Genomic DNA, 18,089 nt, shown 5'->3' on the forward strand with positions numbered 1-18,089 from the left:
TTATACACCACATAGCTCTCTATGTGAAAAAGGCAGTAAAGTAGCATATCAAGTTCGGAAAATATTATTCCATAGAATAACCTAACCATGATCCATAACCATACCTCTTGCTAGCAAACTTCGAATCCTTCCCAACTAGACCTCATCAGTTATCACTCATCACCAACCATAGATTTTATATCGATGCCCGTGCATATCGACTTCGTCTTGAAAACTCTCTATCCAAAATTATAATTAAACGGTACTTAACTGACGAATTCTGTACATTTTAAAAACAGATTTTTTTTAATAATTTTGTTCTGTTTGCACATCACGCTGAAACTACAGGTCGGATTTGAATGCAATTGAGCATACTTTCCTATAGGTAGCAAATATTTCAAAATAAACGATTAGGATATTTTAGCCCCGAAAAACAAGTGTTCCTTCGGGATAGGGGATGAAATTTTTTGTCATTGGAATGAAAAAAAATTCATTGGAAGAATGTGCCTTCCTAATGATATTTTTTTTTTCATTCCATTGACAAAAAGATTTCATGAATACCTAACCGGAGATAGAGGACGGAACTCCTAGACGGATAACATCAAATCACTCGCATAAGATTCAACGATACGAACTATTATACATGCATGTAATATTTTATACCAATACATGAAATGAGAGTATTTATGTACATAAATAAAAGAACTTATTTAGTTGTTTTCATTTCTTATTAGAATCCTCTACAAATGATAGGTGTCTGTCTACTCTACTTACGAGTAGCTCGTCATATCTGGTGCTAACTCAAGTATGTCTTATAGGTACCTGGTGCTAACTCAAGTATGTCTTATAGGTACCTGGTGCTAACTCAAGTATGTCTTATAGGTACCTGGTGCTAACTCAAGTATGTCTTATAGGTACCTGGTGCTAACTCAAGTATGTCTTATAGGTACCTGGTGCTAACTCAAGTATGTCTTATAGGTACCTGGTGCTAACTCAAGTATGTCTTATAGGTACCTGGTGCTAACTCAAGTATGTCTTATAGGTACCTGGTGCTAACTCAAGTATGTCTTATAGGTACCTGGTGCTAACTCAAGTATGTCTTATAGGTACCTGGTGCTAACTCAAGTATGTCTTATAGGTACCTGGTGCTAACTCAAGTATGTCTTATAGGTACCTGGTGCTAACTCAAGTATGTCTTATAGGTACCTGGTGCTAACTCAAGTATGTCTTATAGGTACCTGGTGCTAACTCAAGTATGTCTTATAGGTACCTGGTGCTAACTCAAGTATGTCTTATAGGTACCTGGTGCTAACTCAAGTATGTCTTATAGGTACCTGGTGCTAACTCAAGTATGTCTTATAGGTACCTGGTGCTAACTCAAGTATGTCTTATAGGTACCTGGTGCTAACTCAAGTATGTCTTATAGGTACCTGGTGCTAACTCAAGTATGTCTTATAGGTACCTGGTGCTAACTCAAGTATGTCTTATTGGTACCTGGTGCTAACTCAAGTATGTCTTATAGGTACCTGGTGCTAACTCAAGTATGTCTTATAGGTACCTGGTGCTAACTCAAGTATGTCTTATAGGTACCTGGTGCTAACTCAAGTATGTCTTATAGGTACCTGGTGCTAACTCAAGTATGTCTTATAGGTACCTGGTGCTAACTCAAGTATGTCTTATAGGTACCTGGTGCTAACTCAAGTATGTCTTATAGGTACCTGGTGCTAACTCAAGTATGTCTTATAGGTACCTGGTGCTAACTCAAGTATGTCTTATAGGTACCTGGTGCTAACTCAAGTATGTCTTATAGGTACCTGGTGCTAACTCAAGTATGTCTTATAGGTACCTGGTGCTAACTCAAGTATGTCTTATAGGTACCTGGTGCTAACTCAAGTATGTCTTATAGGTACCTGGTGCTAACTCAAGTATGTCTTATAGGTACCTGGTGCTAACTCAAGTATGTCTTATAGGTACCTGGTGCTAACTCAAGTATGTCTTATAGGTACCTGGTGCTAACTCAAGTATGTCTTATAGGTACCTGGTGCTAACTCAAGTATGTCTTATAGGTACCTGGTGCTAACTCAAGTATGTCTTATAGGTACCTGGTGCTAACTCAAGTATGTCTTATAGGTACCTGGTGCTAACTCAAGTATGTCTTATAGGTACCTGGTGCTAACTCAAGTATGTCTTATAGGTACCTGGTGCTAACTCAAGTATGTCTTATAGGTACCTGGTGCTAACTCAAGTATGTCTTATAGGTACCTGGTGCTAACTCAAGTATGTCTTATAGGTACCTGGTGCTAACTCAAGTATGTCTTATAGGTACCTGGTGCTAACTCAAGTATGTCTTATAGGTACCTGGTGCTAACTCAAGTATGTCTTATAGGTACCTGGTGCTAACTCAAGTATGTCTTATAGGTACCTGGTGCTAACTCAAGTATGTCTTATAGGTACCTGGTGCTAACTCAAGTATGTCTTATAGGTACCTGGTGCTAACTCAAGTATGTCTTATAGGTACCTGGTGCTAACTCAAGTATGTCTTATAGGTACCTGGTGCTAACTCAAGTATGTCTTTTTAATCGCACTTGCACTTTTGAGGGGTTAGGTACTTTAAGTTTTTACATAGGTATAGAGCTTTTAATGCTTCACGTTACTATTATTGCAACCGTTGCTGTAACATTTTTTGTCTACTTAATTACAGGTAGGTAATGCGTTTGTATTTAGTTTTTAAATATAGATTATTTCATTGTACGAATACCTAGTTATAGTCACGTTTAGTATAACTTAGGCCATACTAGGTGAACTCCGCAATTTTATCCGCGTGGATTTAAGATTTTAAAAATACCGTGGAACTTCTCAAATTTTCCAAGGATAAAAAAATATCATATTATGATATCATATATTTTCGTTAAGATCAACTCTATTAAAAATTATAAACTTGACTGCTCTGCTAAAAACACCTCTACAGCCGTAATTTTTTTTTTTCAAAAAATAAATAAAGCTATAGTCTTTGCCATTAGGGTCTAGGGATGATGTAAGGATTCTAACAATACTCTATACATCCAAATCTGTTCAGTTTAGAAGTCATTGTAGAATAAAGAAACTCGCATACATATACATACATACATAAACCCTGAAAACATTACATTACTTTACGAGCAGTCATAAGAACCTAATCTTTAAAATGAAAATGAAACTTACATACATTAGGTAACTATAAGTACATAGTTATTGTCACTGATAATAATAATAAAATAATTTTATTTTTTTGTAATTAAAAAAATGATTAAATAATAAATCCTTGTTTGTAGCACTTTTCACCAAATAACCGCTTTGTAAGATTATGGCTAAACTCGTCAAAGCACTCATAAAAATACCAAGAGTTATGTTACAACAATGGTTGAACGGAAATTAAATTGTGAAACTCTGAAAATGCTTAACGTCGTACCTATTTGTTTCAACCTATATTACCTATCTTATTGAAAAGTAAGCATTTAATGCAAACATGCGGTAGGTACCTAGGTATTAAATATCTCCTAACAAAATAGGAGTTTATTGACACGTAAGTAGGTAGGTATATAAGGTCCATAAGTAGTATTGTAAATAGACTAAACTTTCAGGACTGTACCTACCTTGCTAAGGATATAATATCTTAATATGTAAAAGTAAAGTAGATATAAAAATCAGCCAAATGCGAGTCAGAGTCGCACGTGGAGAGTTAAAATCGTTTTGTAATTATTATTTTTTAATTTTCATGCCAGCTATTTGATTTTTTTTATTTGACATAAATACACATTCTGTGAAAATTTCAACTCTCTACCTATAACGGTTCATCCTATGGGTTCACAATATACGTACCTACAGCCCGTTTACATACTGACGGATGGACAGACGGACAGCGGAGGTTTATTTAGTAATGGGGTCCCGTTGGCGACCTTCGGGTACGGATCCCTAAAAAGCTACCGGACCTATTTGAATGATGCGTATTTTCATCATAACGTTTTTAACTACGGCATAAATTAATAGCAATACTTATTTTAATCATGGTAGAGTCCATATTATGACTAAAACTCTACCACATCATGTTTAAGATAGTTAAGTAAGAACTAAAAAGCTTTTCATTGATGTTTGTTAAATTGAAGAGCGATTAGCGTTTCTAACTTAGCGATGGTCCTTAGTACGTTAATGAACTTCCTATTAACTTGAAAACAAAAAATAAAATATATTTTTTACATAATATCAAAACAGCAAAATCTTTTTATTCTATACGGACCGATAAGCGAGATGGAGCGTCTGGGCAGCTTCCGTGTGTCCAGCATCGTAAAAAATTGACGATCAGATCCCAAGTTAAACGTCATGGCCGAACTCATAACACTACACTTCCATTTATTAAACCTGTTTTCGGCATCCGCTCATTCATAATACATTTACTTTCATCGTCTTAAAAAAAGTGTGTAAAAACATTGTCACTAAAAGCGTTACGTGAACAAAATGTTAACCACGTAATTAATGAGACCGCATCTGATGTCACAGAGTGACATGAGAGAGGAGCGAGTTAAGAATGCGGAACATTTCCATTAAAGACCGAAATAACAGTTATTTAACATAGGGCGGTGCGTGCGGTGCGCCCACGATGCCGGTGCGCGGCGTGCGAGCTCTCGGCGTCGAGACGCGTGCGCGGAACCGCCGCGGCGGGGCGCGATGCACTGAATCGCCTCGGACTTGCAGAATTTTGCAGCGTCGCCGCCCTTGACGGGGGCGTTGCTCCGAGGCCGGGACGGACGACGAGCTGCGCACGCGACTCCCCGCATCCCTCGACCCCTGCGACGCCTCGCAGACCCCTTTATGGCTCTGGACTTCGCCTATGCAGCGAAAACCTTAACAAACAGCCTTTGAGACCGTTTGAAACGAACTTTAAATGAAAATAATTACGGTCAGAACCCAACTTATAAGTTGAATCAGTGCAACTTGTAAATTGGGTTCAGAGCTTAATTTTCATTTAAAAAGAACACTACAGAACCCAACTTATAAATTGGGTTCAAAGCTTAGCTTTCATTTAGAGTGAACCTAACTTTACATTTAAAGTGAACCCAGCTTATAAATTGGATTCAGAACTTTATTTTCATAAAAATGATTAGTGAATCCAGCTTATTAATTAGGTCCAGAGCTTATATTCCATTTAAAAAGAACCCAACTGAACCCAACTTATAAGTCGGGTTCAGAGCTTAAAAATGGTCTCAAAGGCTGTTTGTTAAGCTTGTCGCTGCATATAAAATTACAGGTTACATTATTTTGTGAAAGAATCTGTTAGTATTTCAGCTTCACGCAGTCGAGTTTTGAATTATTTTTTTTATTCAATCTATAGGTAGTAATTATAGGTACTAAGTACTGCTTAGTAAATTTTTATTTCAAATTGCTTCTTTTTTAATTTTTTGTAAACCATGAATAAGTTACTACCTATTATTAATTGTTTTAGGCTTATTTTAGGTTTAACAACATATTATATATTATATTATAATAAGTGTTTCTTACTCTCATTATAATAACTTTTCGAGAAACCTCTTGATCATTTTATAAAACCTGTTTTGTTGAAATGTGGTAGGTATCTTACCTACTTGATACTAGGTTTACTCTCGAATAAGCACTTCTTGAGACGCTATGAGAGTATCCCTAATTCAAAAAATAATCTAACGACCCCCATTATTAAAATCGATCAACCCGTTTAGTCTACAGGTTCCGCCAGAAAATATTTCTTTTCAGTGACCGGCATCTGCCATATTTCTTATGGCCTCATATTCTATCCAGTGTCACTCCCAAAAGACGTATTAAAAGCCTAAACAATTGTTTATACTTAGGTTCATACACCCATACACCCGAAAAACATTACTCTCTTTCAATTGCAGTCGGGTACCAAGTAAAAACCCACGGTGTTCTATCTGGATCGTTTACGCAACTGTAAGGTTATTTTTAAAAAGTTGATTTGAGTTGTCAAAAATAATATAAAATTATTAATTTAGCTGATGAAGGTAGTTTGGTAAAATCGATATTTGGCTCTTGCATAAATACGGGTGTTTTGAAGGTTTTAGTTCAGTCTCCTTCCGAGATTCGGGGCGATATCGCATATTTTCGGTATTTGGGTTGTGAACTGTATAATTAGATGTTGTGATAGCAATCACGCTCTAATTAAATTATTTATTTTGGCATTAGTTTGTTTAGATTAAAACTCTCGGATAACCTTGCACATTAAACTTGTGTTTTTTTGTGTTGGTTTCGGAGAGGACATTCCAATAATTCGATAAAAATATTTAAATAATACCTGCTTTTCTTTTAGGAGTAAAAGGTATCAGAGGGCGCCGACCGTGCGTGAGCGTAACATACGATTCTCCGCAATACAGATGTCAGGGTCGTAAAGTGCAGCACTGCGCCTCCTATCAAAAGCTCGCTACAAGATGAAGTTCAAAACTGAAACCCGACTAAAATATCCGAGTAGGTAGGTACAATTGGTTCTGTCGCTCTCTGCATTTTAATATTGTATAATTATATTGACGAACTCTGATTTTTCTCCCCTTTCATTTGACACCCAATCGGTACGATAATATAAAAAAACTTTCAGAAAACCTCACTTGTTTTGATATAACCACATTCCCACATCTGGCATATTGATTTTATTCGTATACAAGACGTGTAAATTAAAAATTTATAACACCCCCGACAAGGTTATATAACTAGAAAAGAGCTAATAACTTTCAAACGGCTGAACCGATTTTCTTGGATTATAGCTAAGAACACTTTCGATCAAGCCACCATTCAAACAAAAAAAAGCTAAATTAAAATCGGTCCATTACCTTAGGAGCTACGATGCTACAGGCAGCTACTCAGATACAAACGTCAAATTTATAACACCCCTCTTTTTGCGTCGGGGGTTAATAAAATGTAGCCTATTGTCACCCGGGCCATAATAATTAACAAGAATTGATTGCCATTTCATTCATCAAAATCGGCTCAATTGGTAGTGTTGGTGCTATGATGCATTTGCTCATACACAGCTACCTAAAGACTGCTCAAATCATAAGCCTTCCTTCTGGTTTTTCCGTAGTAAAGTAGGTCAAAATAAGACTGCACGGGATTAGATTTTCATATAGGTAAAGTTCAATTTGATATGTCGGTTGGAACATAAGGCTCGCCTGGGAACGTGCACTGAAGTGACGTCGGCGGCCGCAGAAGCTGGAATGCTGCCTGCCCTCCGCCGTCGCCCCTCGCAATCCGGACGCGGCCTTTAAACCGCTCCGACGTGTTTGTAGAGTTGTTTGCACATTTTTTTACATTCCCCTCTTATATTAAAGCTCCTATATAACATCAGAACTCCAGGATAACATACAAGCTCGTGATGATTCCACTTTTAGAAATCTCTTTTTAATTCGAATGGTACTTTCATAATAGGCATAGTAAGTACCTACCTATGATCTACTAGATGATGCTCGCGACTTCATCCTATGTCCCTCTCTGGGATGCAAACATTTCTGTAGTTATACTCTCATATATTGTCAAAATCAGATAAACAGATGGGCTTAAAAAATCCCGAGGGAACCCTTTGATTTTAGGGATAAAAACTAGCATAGTATCTCGGAAGCTATTCTACGGAAAGCAAGCTCTACCTTTCTTAAAAATCGTTTACGGGTGGGTCGTCCGTCGTGAAAAGGCATTTTTTTTTTCAACATTTTGCACGATAAATCAAAAACTATTATCCATAAAATTAAATAATAATCTGTTTTAGAATGTACAGGTACAGTCCTTTCATTCGATCTATAGTTATGTTACTTTGAAATTTCAAACCCCCGATTTTCTCCCCTTTTTTAATTTTTTTGAACTCAAAATATACAACCATTCCAAATTTTATGTAGATATTTGTGATAGTTACTGAAATAATCGACTGTGACAGACAGAAAAAATCGTACCATAAGGATTCTATTTTTACCATTTTGGTACGGAACCCTCAAAAATTATCATTCTTTAGGATTACCCATTAAATCCGCTTTTGTTCTCCATGGATTGAATGAACTAAATTATTGAATTTATTGGAATTACTGAATATTCAAATAGGTACTATAAAGTACTACACTATGAAATGGATAAGTGAAAGAAAGTGCAATCGATTTCACTTTCAAAACTAAATTAACTTTCTCCAGTGACATGTCTTATGTAATCTCTTCAAGATAAAACGGTCAAAACAGAAACATTTGTACTTATCTTACATTTCGATCTTAAAGGTCATCAGGTAAATCGACGTAGGTAGGCGGACGAAGTCGCGGACATCAGCTAGTTGAGTATACAAATACGATAGTTTTAACGTCATTGCTCATTGATGATACCATGAATAAAAATAGACTGACGTAAATATAGCTTTTTGTATACTTTGTGCCATGAATGAATTGTTATAAAAACTCAAGTAGGTATGTGTTTACAAGTAGGCAGGTATTTCCGTCAAATAAAACGCTTCTGTGATGGTATGCGAACAAACTGAAACCAAGCTTGCTCCGGAATCTGCCAAATCATATTATATTAAACGTTACAACAGCCTTTGTCTTGACGGCTCTTTGAAAGTCGACTTTATACCCTTAACGCTAGCCGGATATTACAGAAACAACATCAACCGAGAGCTTTTTGTTGTCTTACAGGAAATTCCAAGACTTCAATTTTATGTAGCAGCCGGATGGATAAATGGCGAATCATTGAAATTTTTTAAAGTCTATGGTAATAATACTTTCATTTATTCATTCATAATATTATGTGCACAAAAATGTACATAAATGTTGGGGGTTCGATGTCGGGACCTCTAACTTTTCGGGGTTATGTGCGTTTGTTTAACGTTGAAGGAAAACATCGTGAGGAAAATTGCATGCCTGAGGGTTTTTCATGATGTTCTCAAAGGTGTGTGTAGTCCGCCAATCTGCGCTTGGGCAGCTTAGCAGACTGTGGCCAAACCTTTATCATTCTAAGAGGAGATCCATGCTCATTGCTCAGGGTTAGTGCTGATGATTATGATTATTTTCAACATGATTAAATGAAAGTGTATTATAGTTGTATAGTTGTTGCTGGTGTAAAGATTCGTCAATCACTTTCAATCATAAAATGGCAGCATAAAATTGTAGTGACGGCATGCAAACTGCTGCCTGAACAATGAAAGCTGACGGGCAGGTCGCGGTCGTTACCTTAATGGTCGTACAGCGGGATTCCAAGCCACCTTACTTTCCTCGAGGGAATTCATTTGTGTGCATATTTCATAATTGGAATTTTCGTTTAAGAAAACAAAGCTTTCATTCTCGGCTTCATGAGAATGCTGTAATTAAAGATCATTTTATCCATTCATTAAATAATTTAATGTGAGATTTTATTTTCATTTTATTTGTAGGTAGCTTGTTTTTATTCAATGTACCTACTCGTATTATGCAATGTGTTATGCGCAGGATTAAATAATTCTAAACGAGATCGTTCGGATAGGTACCTACTTTAATAAAATGTTGTCTAGTTACTTTTCAATCATTGAATAATTAATTAATTGTTTTTGACGTTGTAACGTCTGATACCGCAGGCAAAATGTGTTTTCTTTCTCGGTATGTAATGATGTATAAAATAAAGGTGCCTATGCATTTCATTACGATCAACTGGTGCTATAATTAATGAGGATTCAGTCAAAAAGAGGAACAGAAGCCACGTCTAGTCGAGTCATGTAACGTCAAATTTATTTCTCTTGTGCCTAGTAATTAGATAAAGTAAATATCCAGACCCAATCCAAACTAATATTATACATGCCAAAGCACCTGTGTCTGCCTGTCAACTTGGTACCTTTTCACGGCCCATCCGCTTAACCGATTTTGACGAAAGGTACAGTGATAGCTTGCATCCCGGGGACAGATATAGGCTACTTTTGCCCCGGAAAATCATAATTCCCGTAGATTTTTTTAAGGACCTATTCATTTTGGCAACTTTAATGAAACTAATTTGGTACAGAGATAGCTTGCATTTCTGGGTAGGACATTAGCTAATTTTTATCCCAGAAAATCAAAGAGTTCTCGGAAAACCACGCGGATGAATTGTCTTGAACAAAGTTTTTATGATTTCCAAATCAAAAAGGAACGTTACAACAAATGTTACGCCATGTGCAAGGAACAGGCAGGTGTGACAAAGAGGGCGATCGAGCAAGGTGCACTTTCACGACTTTGAACACGTAAGGTTTCCAACGTCTAACTCTCTATACACACCTACCTATTGTTATACTTTATATCGCAACCTTATCACAAGCCAGACAACTGATATATGTATATATAATTTGTAGGTCTACATGCCTACAATAAAATCGTCCTACTGAAAATATTTATCAAGATAAAAAGCTACTAGAGAGAGAGCTAAGGTTTTTAAAAATCCCGGAGGAACTTTAATTTTTCGGGATGAAAAGTAGCCTATGACCTTCTCCGCAAGCTATTTCTGCACCAAATTTCGTTAAAATCGGATAAACGGGTGAACCATAAAAGCTTGTAGACAGGCAGACACACTTTCGCAGTTATAATTATTATTATTAGTATAGAGTATGAAGTATGGATATGAATTTCTTTGTAAATTCACTAATTACGGCGAAATATTGCAAAGGGTAAGTAAGTAGTATTGTAATAATAATAATCTATAGGTGCCTACATGATGAGATCAAAGTAAATATTTTATCTCCCGGGCTTTACATAGTCAAACATGATTTTGCAATAACCATTTATTCTGTTAAAATATTCGTATCTTGGCTTACTAGTAAAATACACGCAAAAAACGTGTTCGAAATTGCTGCAGTGTTTAATGAGTTCTCTTATTTGACTTAATAATTCTGTAGTTTTTGGATTCCTCTTGTAAAGATTACCAAAAATCTATTACTATGAGGTACTTACCTATAGGTCATCACCGTTATCAACCGATCGTCGGCTCACTACTGAGCACGGTGTCCTCTCAGAATGAGATGTGTTTAGTCATATTTAACCACGCTGGTCAAGTATGGATTGAACCCCAGACCTCGCCGAATTTCAACATTTTGACCACTACTAAACTATTACCGCTGTATAGGTATTTTACCTTTATCAAGCTTTAAAAGCTTTTTCTGTTCCAAACGTCGAATTGTGTTAATTATGTTTTCAATCAAGATTTTTTTTTCATCCTTATTTTATTTCGATACTTACCTAATTTATTATTCTAAAGTATACCTATCCATTCAACTCACCATCCCAAAAACTTCTTTCGTACAGCGACTTTCGTTTATTCGCTTCGTTGTCGGTTGCGGGTTTCCTGAAAACAACAAAATAAATATGTCATTAAAAATATTAAAAATTTTCAACCCTGGTTGCCATTATTTAACCACGGTCGTAGGTGTCAAAAGTGCGTAAACCTCTTCGCTACGCATAGCATAAGTATCTATGTGTCCCACAACAAGCGTACTAATTTGTCTTTACTTTTCGAAATTGTATGAGCTTTGCCTATCTGGAGTTTTATAATATCTTTGGACTAAATTACTGGAAAAACATTACTTATGTGACAGAGCAATATCAGCATATAGCTCGGCCTCGAACCGCTACTCGAGATTTTGCGTAGCTTTTCTTTAGTAAAACCCCAATATGATTTTGAGACTTTTCAAAAAACCTTTTTTTTTAAAGGTTAAAGCGCGGAATGGTGCCAAGACTACTGGCTGCACTTCCAGCCAGCCAGGCTGATCCGTTGTGCAAAGATCCTAAAAATCTAAAGAAATCTGCGCTGATCGAATCGCAGTAAAGAGACAAATAGGTTAAAAAAACCTACCTACTGAATCCTACCAATATAAATTCCAGCGTGATAATGTCTAGATTTATATAAGTTGCATTAAAATATTATGTTAGAAAATTCCATCCTAATATTTATGTAGCATTAATTTAATTTTATCATAAAAAATAGAAGCACAAAATGACTGCTTATAATATTTGCCCTCCTAAAGGTGAACTGGTGTCTTATTAGGCGATGAGGGTCATAAAATTTATCAAAACTAGCGATCGTCAAAATGTTCGATGACGAATATCAATTTTTTTTTTGTAATTATCACTCACCCATTAACCTTCACCTGAATATTTGTACATATTATATTCAATTTGTATTTGCATATTTAAATATCCTCGACCTGTGTCATATAGATTGCTTCATATACCTACATCGCTATTTGTGCCTTCTTGACCGCACGAGCAGAGCTAAATTTATAAAATGAATGGAAAATTATTAAGAAACCTACCGGAACTCAAAACGATAACCTCTACGTAATTTACCGTTCTTGACCTAAAATTAAAAGAAAATATAGCTACTCGGACTTCACGTTTTGGTTCTGGTTAAAAACTAAAAGTACCTACGAGTATGAGTACTCTTATTGTGTTTTGTGTTCTCTTATACTAATTTTTATGCCAGAAAATCAAAAATCCCCACGATTTTCGAAGGTGCCATTAGATTTTGACCTTTAACTTGCATTTCGGACTCCGGAGACTATATTTTATCCCGGAAAATCAAAGAGTTCTCATGGGATCTTTAAACACCTACATCGCGAATAAACGAAGTCGTTGGTATCATCTAGTTACATAATAATCTGTTTGAGACTAGAGTAATCGATAATTTAATAAGTAAATACAGAAACTACAATTAATAAGCACGTGCTAGTGAGAAAATAATGGTTATCGTCACGTCTTTAATAAGAACCCTACGCGTTATCAACACACTGCGTCCGATATATTAATTGATTCATTGGATGACTAACATGTTTGCATAAATGACTAATCGGACCAACACACCAACACAGTACATATTGTAACCAATATTGGACCTGACCTCTTTTTGTACTCAGGTACTGCAGGTTTTTTTTTTAACACGTGTCCGCTTTTTAACAAACTTTTCTGTCCGAGTACCTAACTACATATAATTTATTATTAATTACTTAGCAGTTACCCGTGATTTCTTCCGCGCGGAACCGTTTTTGATAGTAGATAGTAAATACCTAACTTAGATCAATCCTTTTACGCCTGCCTGTTAAATTTTCGGTAAATCGGTTTAGCCTTTTCAAAGATAATATATAAAGCTTTTTTTAAACTTATCTAATTTACCTAGTAATTAATTTATTATCCAGCTACCTATATACATTACAACTAGGTACCATCTAGGTATCTATAGATAGTAGTTTTATTAATCGTTCGAATATAAAGTTTTGCCATATCATCAATTCTTATCCTGACCGTTTAACATGTCCCATTGTGTTTTATTTTGCCAGTAAAATCAACAAACAAATTGCTGGCTCCGTGAAATATGACGCTCACAGCCGCATTCTTTATTAACTCGAACAATTTACACTTGCTTTGTCGCTAAATTAAATCCAATAACATCGAAAACCTGTCCGATGTCTCTACCAAAATGTCAGGGTCCGGCAACTGCCAACAATCAGAATGCCAGCAGACTCTACCGAAGCCTGAATACCTAACTAGGTATTTCAAATACCTATCCAATATGCGCGACAAAGCCTTGAAGCTGTTGAATATCGGGCATCAAACCATATATCTAATTATTTAAACATTATCCTTATCATAATAACTAAAACTACTAGTCTAGTACTACTATACTAGTCTACTATCTATTATGTTAATTAGAATAATATTATGTAGATATATGAAGACATTCTTATTCATTCCCATTAGTTGTTTATATCTAACCGGCTATTTTTGTGACTGTCGACGTGAGACTACGTTTTTTATTTATTTTTTATTCCAAAAATATCTTTCTTTAAATCCTTCTTTGTTAATAGGTATCCTTCTTTATTAATATCTTTCTTTATCTTCTTTATCCCTAGGAAAGAAAATTTCTTTCCAATTCGTATATCTACTTTTTGGAGGAGTAACTTTGACAAGTTTCGTTCTCTATCTCTGAAACTATTCATCAGATCTACACCTTTATATGAACAAACTGACTTTTGTAAAAAAAAAACTTGTGAAAATTGGCAATTCAGTGGAGTAACATCAACAAATATTTAAAAAAAATTATACCTATTAAATGTACAGGAATCGTCCAGTTACAGTACAGCCTAGAGAAAAAGCGGCATAATGCTAAAAAAATCCCAAATAGGAAAACGGAACGGAATGTAAAGTCGGAAAAAACTCATCTGAACTCAAAAAAGCGGAACTAGAAACTAGAGGTACTTTTTGCACACCTTACCTATTTTGTTTACAAATCATTGCTCCAATAACATTGGCACGTATTCACCCACTATATTTTTGTGAATGTACCTTTCGCAAAATAATGGACAAAGAGTTTTTGCTTTTCTTTATTAGGTAGGTAGGTACAATACGAAAAGAAATCGAAAAAGACGTCTCGATGCGTTTCGGTGTCAGCATGCCGCCAAAACACGTGACAGAAAAAACGGCCAAGTGTGAGTCGAACTCGCACACGAAGAGTTCCGTACCACCGAACAAGAAATAACACTTTTTAATTTATTTTGTGATGTACTTAACCACAAATTCACGGTTTTCGAATTTTTGCCTTTACTTGTGCTATAAAATACATTGCTTGCTACCCGTCAAATTTCATGATTCTAGGTCAACGGGAAATACCCTAGATAGGTTTTGATTCCCTTGACGGGTCTTGACAGACAGACAGATAACGCCATGATTCTTTTATTTTATTCAGATACACGTTAACCCTTGACTAAATCTCACCTGGTAACTGGTAAGTGACAATGCAGCGGGCAGGGGTATGGCAGTTTTCATTTAGTCCATACTCCTTTGGTTTTTTCTACACGGCATCGTACCGGAACGCAAAATCGCTTGGCGGCATGGATTTGCCAGTAGGATGGTAACTAGCCACGGCCGAAGTGTCCCGCCAGACCAGACCACAAATTTAGAAATTATAAAATTCCAACCTCCTGCCGGGACCTCCCACCACAGCGTTTACCACTGCGCCAGGGAGGCCGTCTATTCTATACGGGTTCATTTTTTCTCTGGGAATACGGAACTCTAAAAATTACAAGGAATTCGAAGTGACGCGCGAAAGTCTGCATTTTAGAGCGTGGTGTAACCTAGGTTAACCACGTCGTGACCCCCCCCCCCCCTCGCCCTTCCACCCTCCCCCCGCAGCGCTCGCGCAGGTTAAGCCGCCCGTCGCTCGCCGGAAAACCTTCACGATTATATTCAGTTACGATAGTCGATATTGGATCAAAGTTTCTTCATAGTGAAGGCAAACAATGCATGACTCTTTTAACCTTTTCAATTCTTTAAAACCTTTTAAGGAGTGAAAGTCAATGCAAGCTGAATGAGTTATTGTTGAGATGAATATCCTCAATCCCTCACGTCAGATTACTTTTTCGATTTACAATTACAAACGGATTTTTTTTTCTGCACTTGGGTAAGGTTCATATCCTGAAAGAATGCAAAATATGGGGTAGATCAGGTGAAGCAATAAATGCACTAATAGAGCTTGACCATAAAATATTTTTAAATATTAAATTACGTTACCTACAACAGCAAAAAACTAAAGCGGATATCTATTTCGTTACGATGATTGCCAATCCTCTAGACAGTGAATTTATAAGTTTACCTAATAGCTAATATGCATAACTAATGAAGTAAGTAGGTACCTATAGTTTCCTATCATTATTTCTATCCTTCCAAACTTGAGAAAGAGCAAGAGGATAGACTTAAAACAAGAGTTTTTTTATCATTATTCAGTAGGTACCTAAGTATTTAGGTGCACTTCCAGTTGCGACTGAGGCCATTTCCATAAGATTCATTTCCGGGTACAAGTTTTAACGAGAAGCACAAAATAAAACTTCCATAATCCGTCATTAAAATAATTTTTGCACATCATAACACATATCAAACGAAAGTAGACCGTATCATAACAAACGAAAGTAAATTATTATTTTACAATATACAATAATAATTAATAAGTGGTGTTTCCTATAAAAAACTTTGATGTCTCTCACTTCTCATTGTTTCTGTCTTCAATCGTCTTCAAAGATCGCTTAAAAAACTTCGTGTGACTTTTGAACAGGTGTTCTACAGAACCCACAATAGGTATGTGGTGTTTACGAGTATGTCTAATCTCGCAGCAATTAAGGCGCAATTAAAATAAAAAACGTAGTAAATGAAACACGCGTTTTTTTTGCAATTTAACTATATAACCATTTTACATACTAGATAATATATTTCTGTTGAAAACAAGTTTTTTTTGGATAATTAATGTTATCACGGTTTAGTTTTTGCACGTTTTCTATAAATTTCGTAACTACTATTTAGCATCTACTACACAGAGTAAGGATTAGGTATACTTACTGTGACTATAATAATATTATCTAGTACCTATACTGTATAGCAATACCGCGAAGGCTAATGGCCACAGTGCTGCCGACCCCTAAAAAAATTTTCCCCCAAGAATTTGCTAAATTTCCCTAAAACTTAGAAGTAGTGACTTTCCCTATAACCTAGTAGTACTTAGTAACTTTTCTGAACAACATGCACATGTGGTTTGTGATGTCATTGCGGCAACACTGCCTTTGAAAGCTTGATCCGTCTGATTCCTCCACGCATGTATTTTAACATACTTGACATTCATTAGTCCTAAGTTTGAGGCAAAGAATGACAAAAATCAAACCAAACATGTTTACTAAGCACAGTGCCTATTAATTCTTGTAATTCAAATAAAATGTTAACACAGAAAAGATACTTATGTTAAAGAATTTTGTACTTATTTTTTACTATCAAATCAAATAATTTATTTCCATACATTATGTTATGGTTGGTTAGATCTAGCAATTAATCGCTTGGTAAAGAATGGAATTTACTACTTTTAATTAAAAAAAATTGGTTAACAATTTCCTTCGTCTCTACATATCGTTCGGTTCGTCGTAAATAAACACATGCTCAATAAATACATGCAAACTATCATTAAATATGCAGGTATGCGCAACAGCGATACAAATAACTTTGTTGATTAGCATATCCTTATAATTTAGAATAAGGACCCATTAATGTACTCGAAGTAAGTATAATGCATTTTACGATTTTCATATCGAGTGGCATACATAATATTACCATGCTATTAAATAATTAAAATACCTTATACAGAATACCGGTATTCCTAGTTCAGTACACGTATAACATTGATCGAGCAACCTTCCCTTTTTGTACGCCTCTAGTTATAAATAGCCACTATTGCCTGTACTGCCAGTTGGTTTTTTTTTTTTGATATTCTATGGTCTGTTGTTCACTGGTTTATTATGCAGCTTCTTGTCTATTAAACTGCCATATAAATAATGCTTATCTACAATTCCAGAGATATAACATTTGATAAAAATTGGTTTTGTAATTTGAGATCTTGTATTTTTTTTAATTAAGTAGGTAGGTATATTCACATGGAAATAAAATAAATACTATGAAAACAGTAGGTATAGATTCTACACATTACATACAGTATACTAATTAGTATTTTATTTAAAAAACTGCAGGTCGTTACAGTTTTTGACGTACAGGACCTGAGTTCATTTAGAATTTCAATTTATACGTTTGATAAAACAGTCAAGTATTTATAAATTACTTTCAATTTCAATTATCAATGTCCTAATAGCTAGTCATGTGGCTAATATAATTATTATGGGCTGCTTCTAGACTGAGTAATTTGCATCAACTTACAGTAGGTAGGTATGTATACTTTGATTTTTTTTTTAATTAAGTAGGTAGGTACCTCTACCTACTTATTTACTTTAATTCCATAATAACTAAGAGTAATTTCTAAGCAATTCTGAACTAAAACAGCTATCTATAGTTATCTAGGTAGGTACCTATAGTTGATAAAACTATAGGTAAAATAAAAAAGTAGGTATATTATTTTGTGGTAGGTATGTTATTGTTGTTTATGATACAGCATCTTATCTTTTAAACCACCTTATAAATAATGTAAAAGTATATACTGCTTCAATAATAAGTTTGTTGAATCTAGATATTGTGAGCAGCTTACATTCCGAACCAACATTTCATTTTCTTATCTCGTCCGTATACCTAGGTATCCTAGGTTAACGTCACATGTTGTGT

The 18,089-nt window shown here is 35.5% G+C and overlaps 2 protein-coding genes across 2 annotated transcripts in view; one reads left to right on the plus strand and one right to left on the minus strand.

Moving 5' to 3' along the window:
- The window catches only part of LOC123872003 (serine/arginine repetitive matrix protein 1-like), a 39,835-nt gene extending 34,760 nt beyond the window's left edge, over window positions 1–5,075 (plus strand). Inside the window, exon 6 of the transcript XR_006797395.1 lies at window positions 5,065–5,075. The gene's annotated coding sequence lies outside the window, so the exon portion shown is untranslated. The remainder of the gene's footprint in view (window positions 1–5,064) is intronic.
- The window catches only part of LOC123871819, a 53,831-nt gene that overhangs the window by 5,680 nt on the left and 30,062 nt on the right, over window positions 1–18,089 (minus strand). The window contains exon 3 of the mRNA XM_045915803.1: window positions 11,234–11,298. Coding sequence (XP_045771759.1) covers window positions 11,234–11,298 — 65 coding nt within the window. The remainder of the gene's footprint in view (window positions 1–11,233; window positions 11,299–18,089) is intronic.

Source organism: Maniola jurtina, chromosome 2 (assembly GCF_905333055.1).
Source record: "Maniola jurtina chromosome 2, ilManJurt1.1, whole genome shotgun sequence".
NCBI classification, from domain to species: domain Eukaryota; kingdom Metazoa; phylum Arthropoda; class Insecta; order Lepidoptera; family Nymphalidae; genus Maniola; species Maniola jurtina.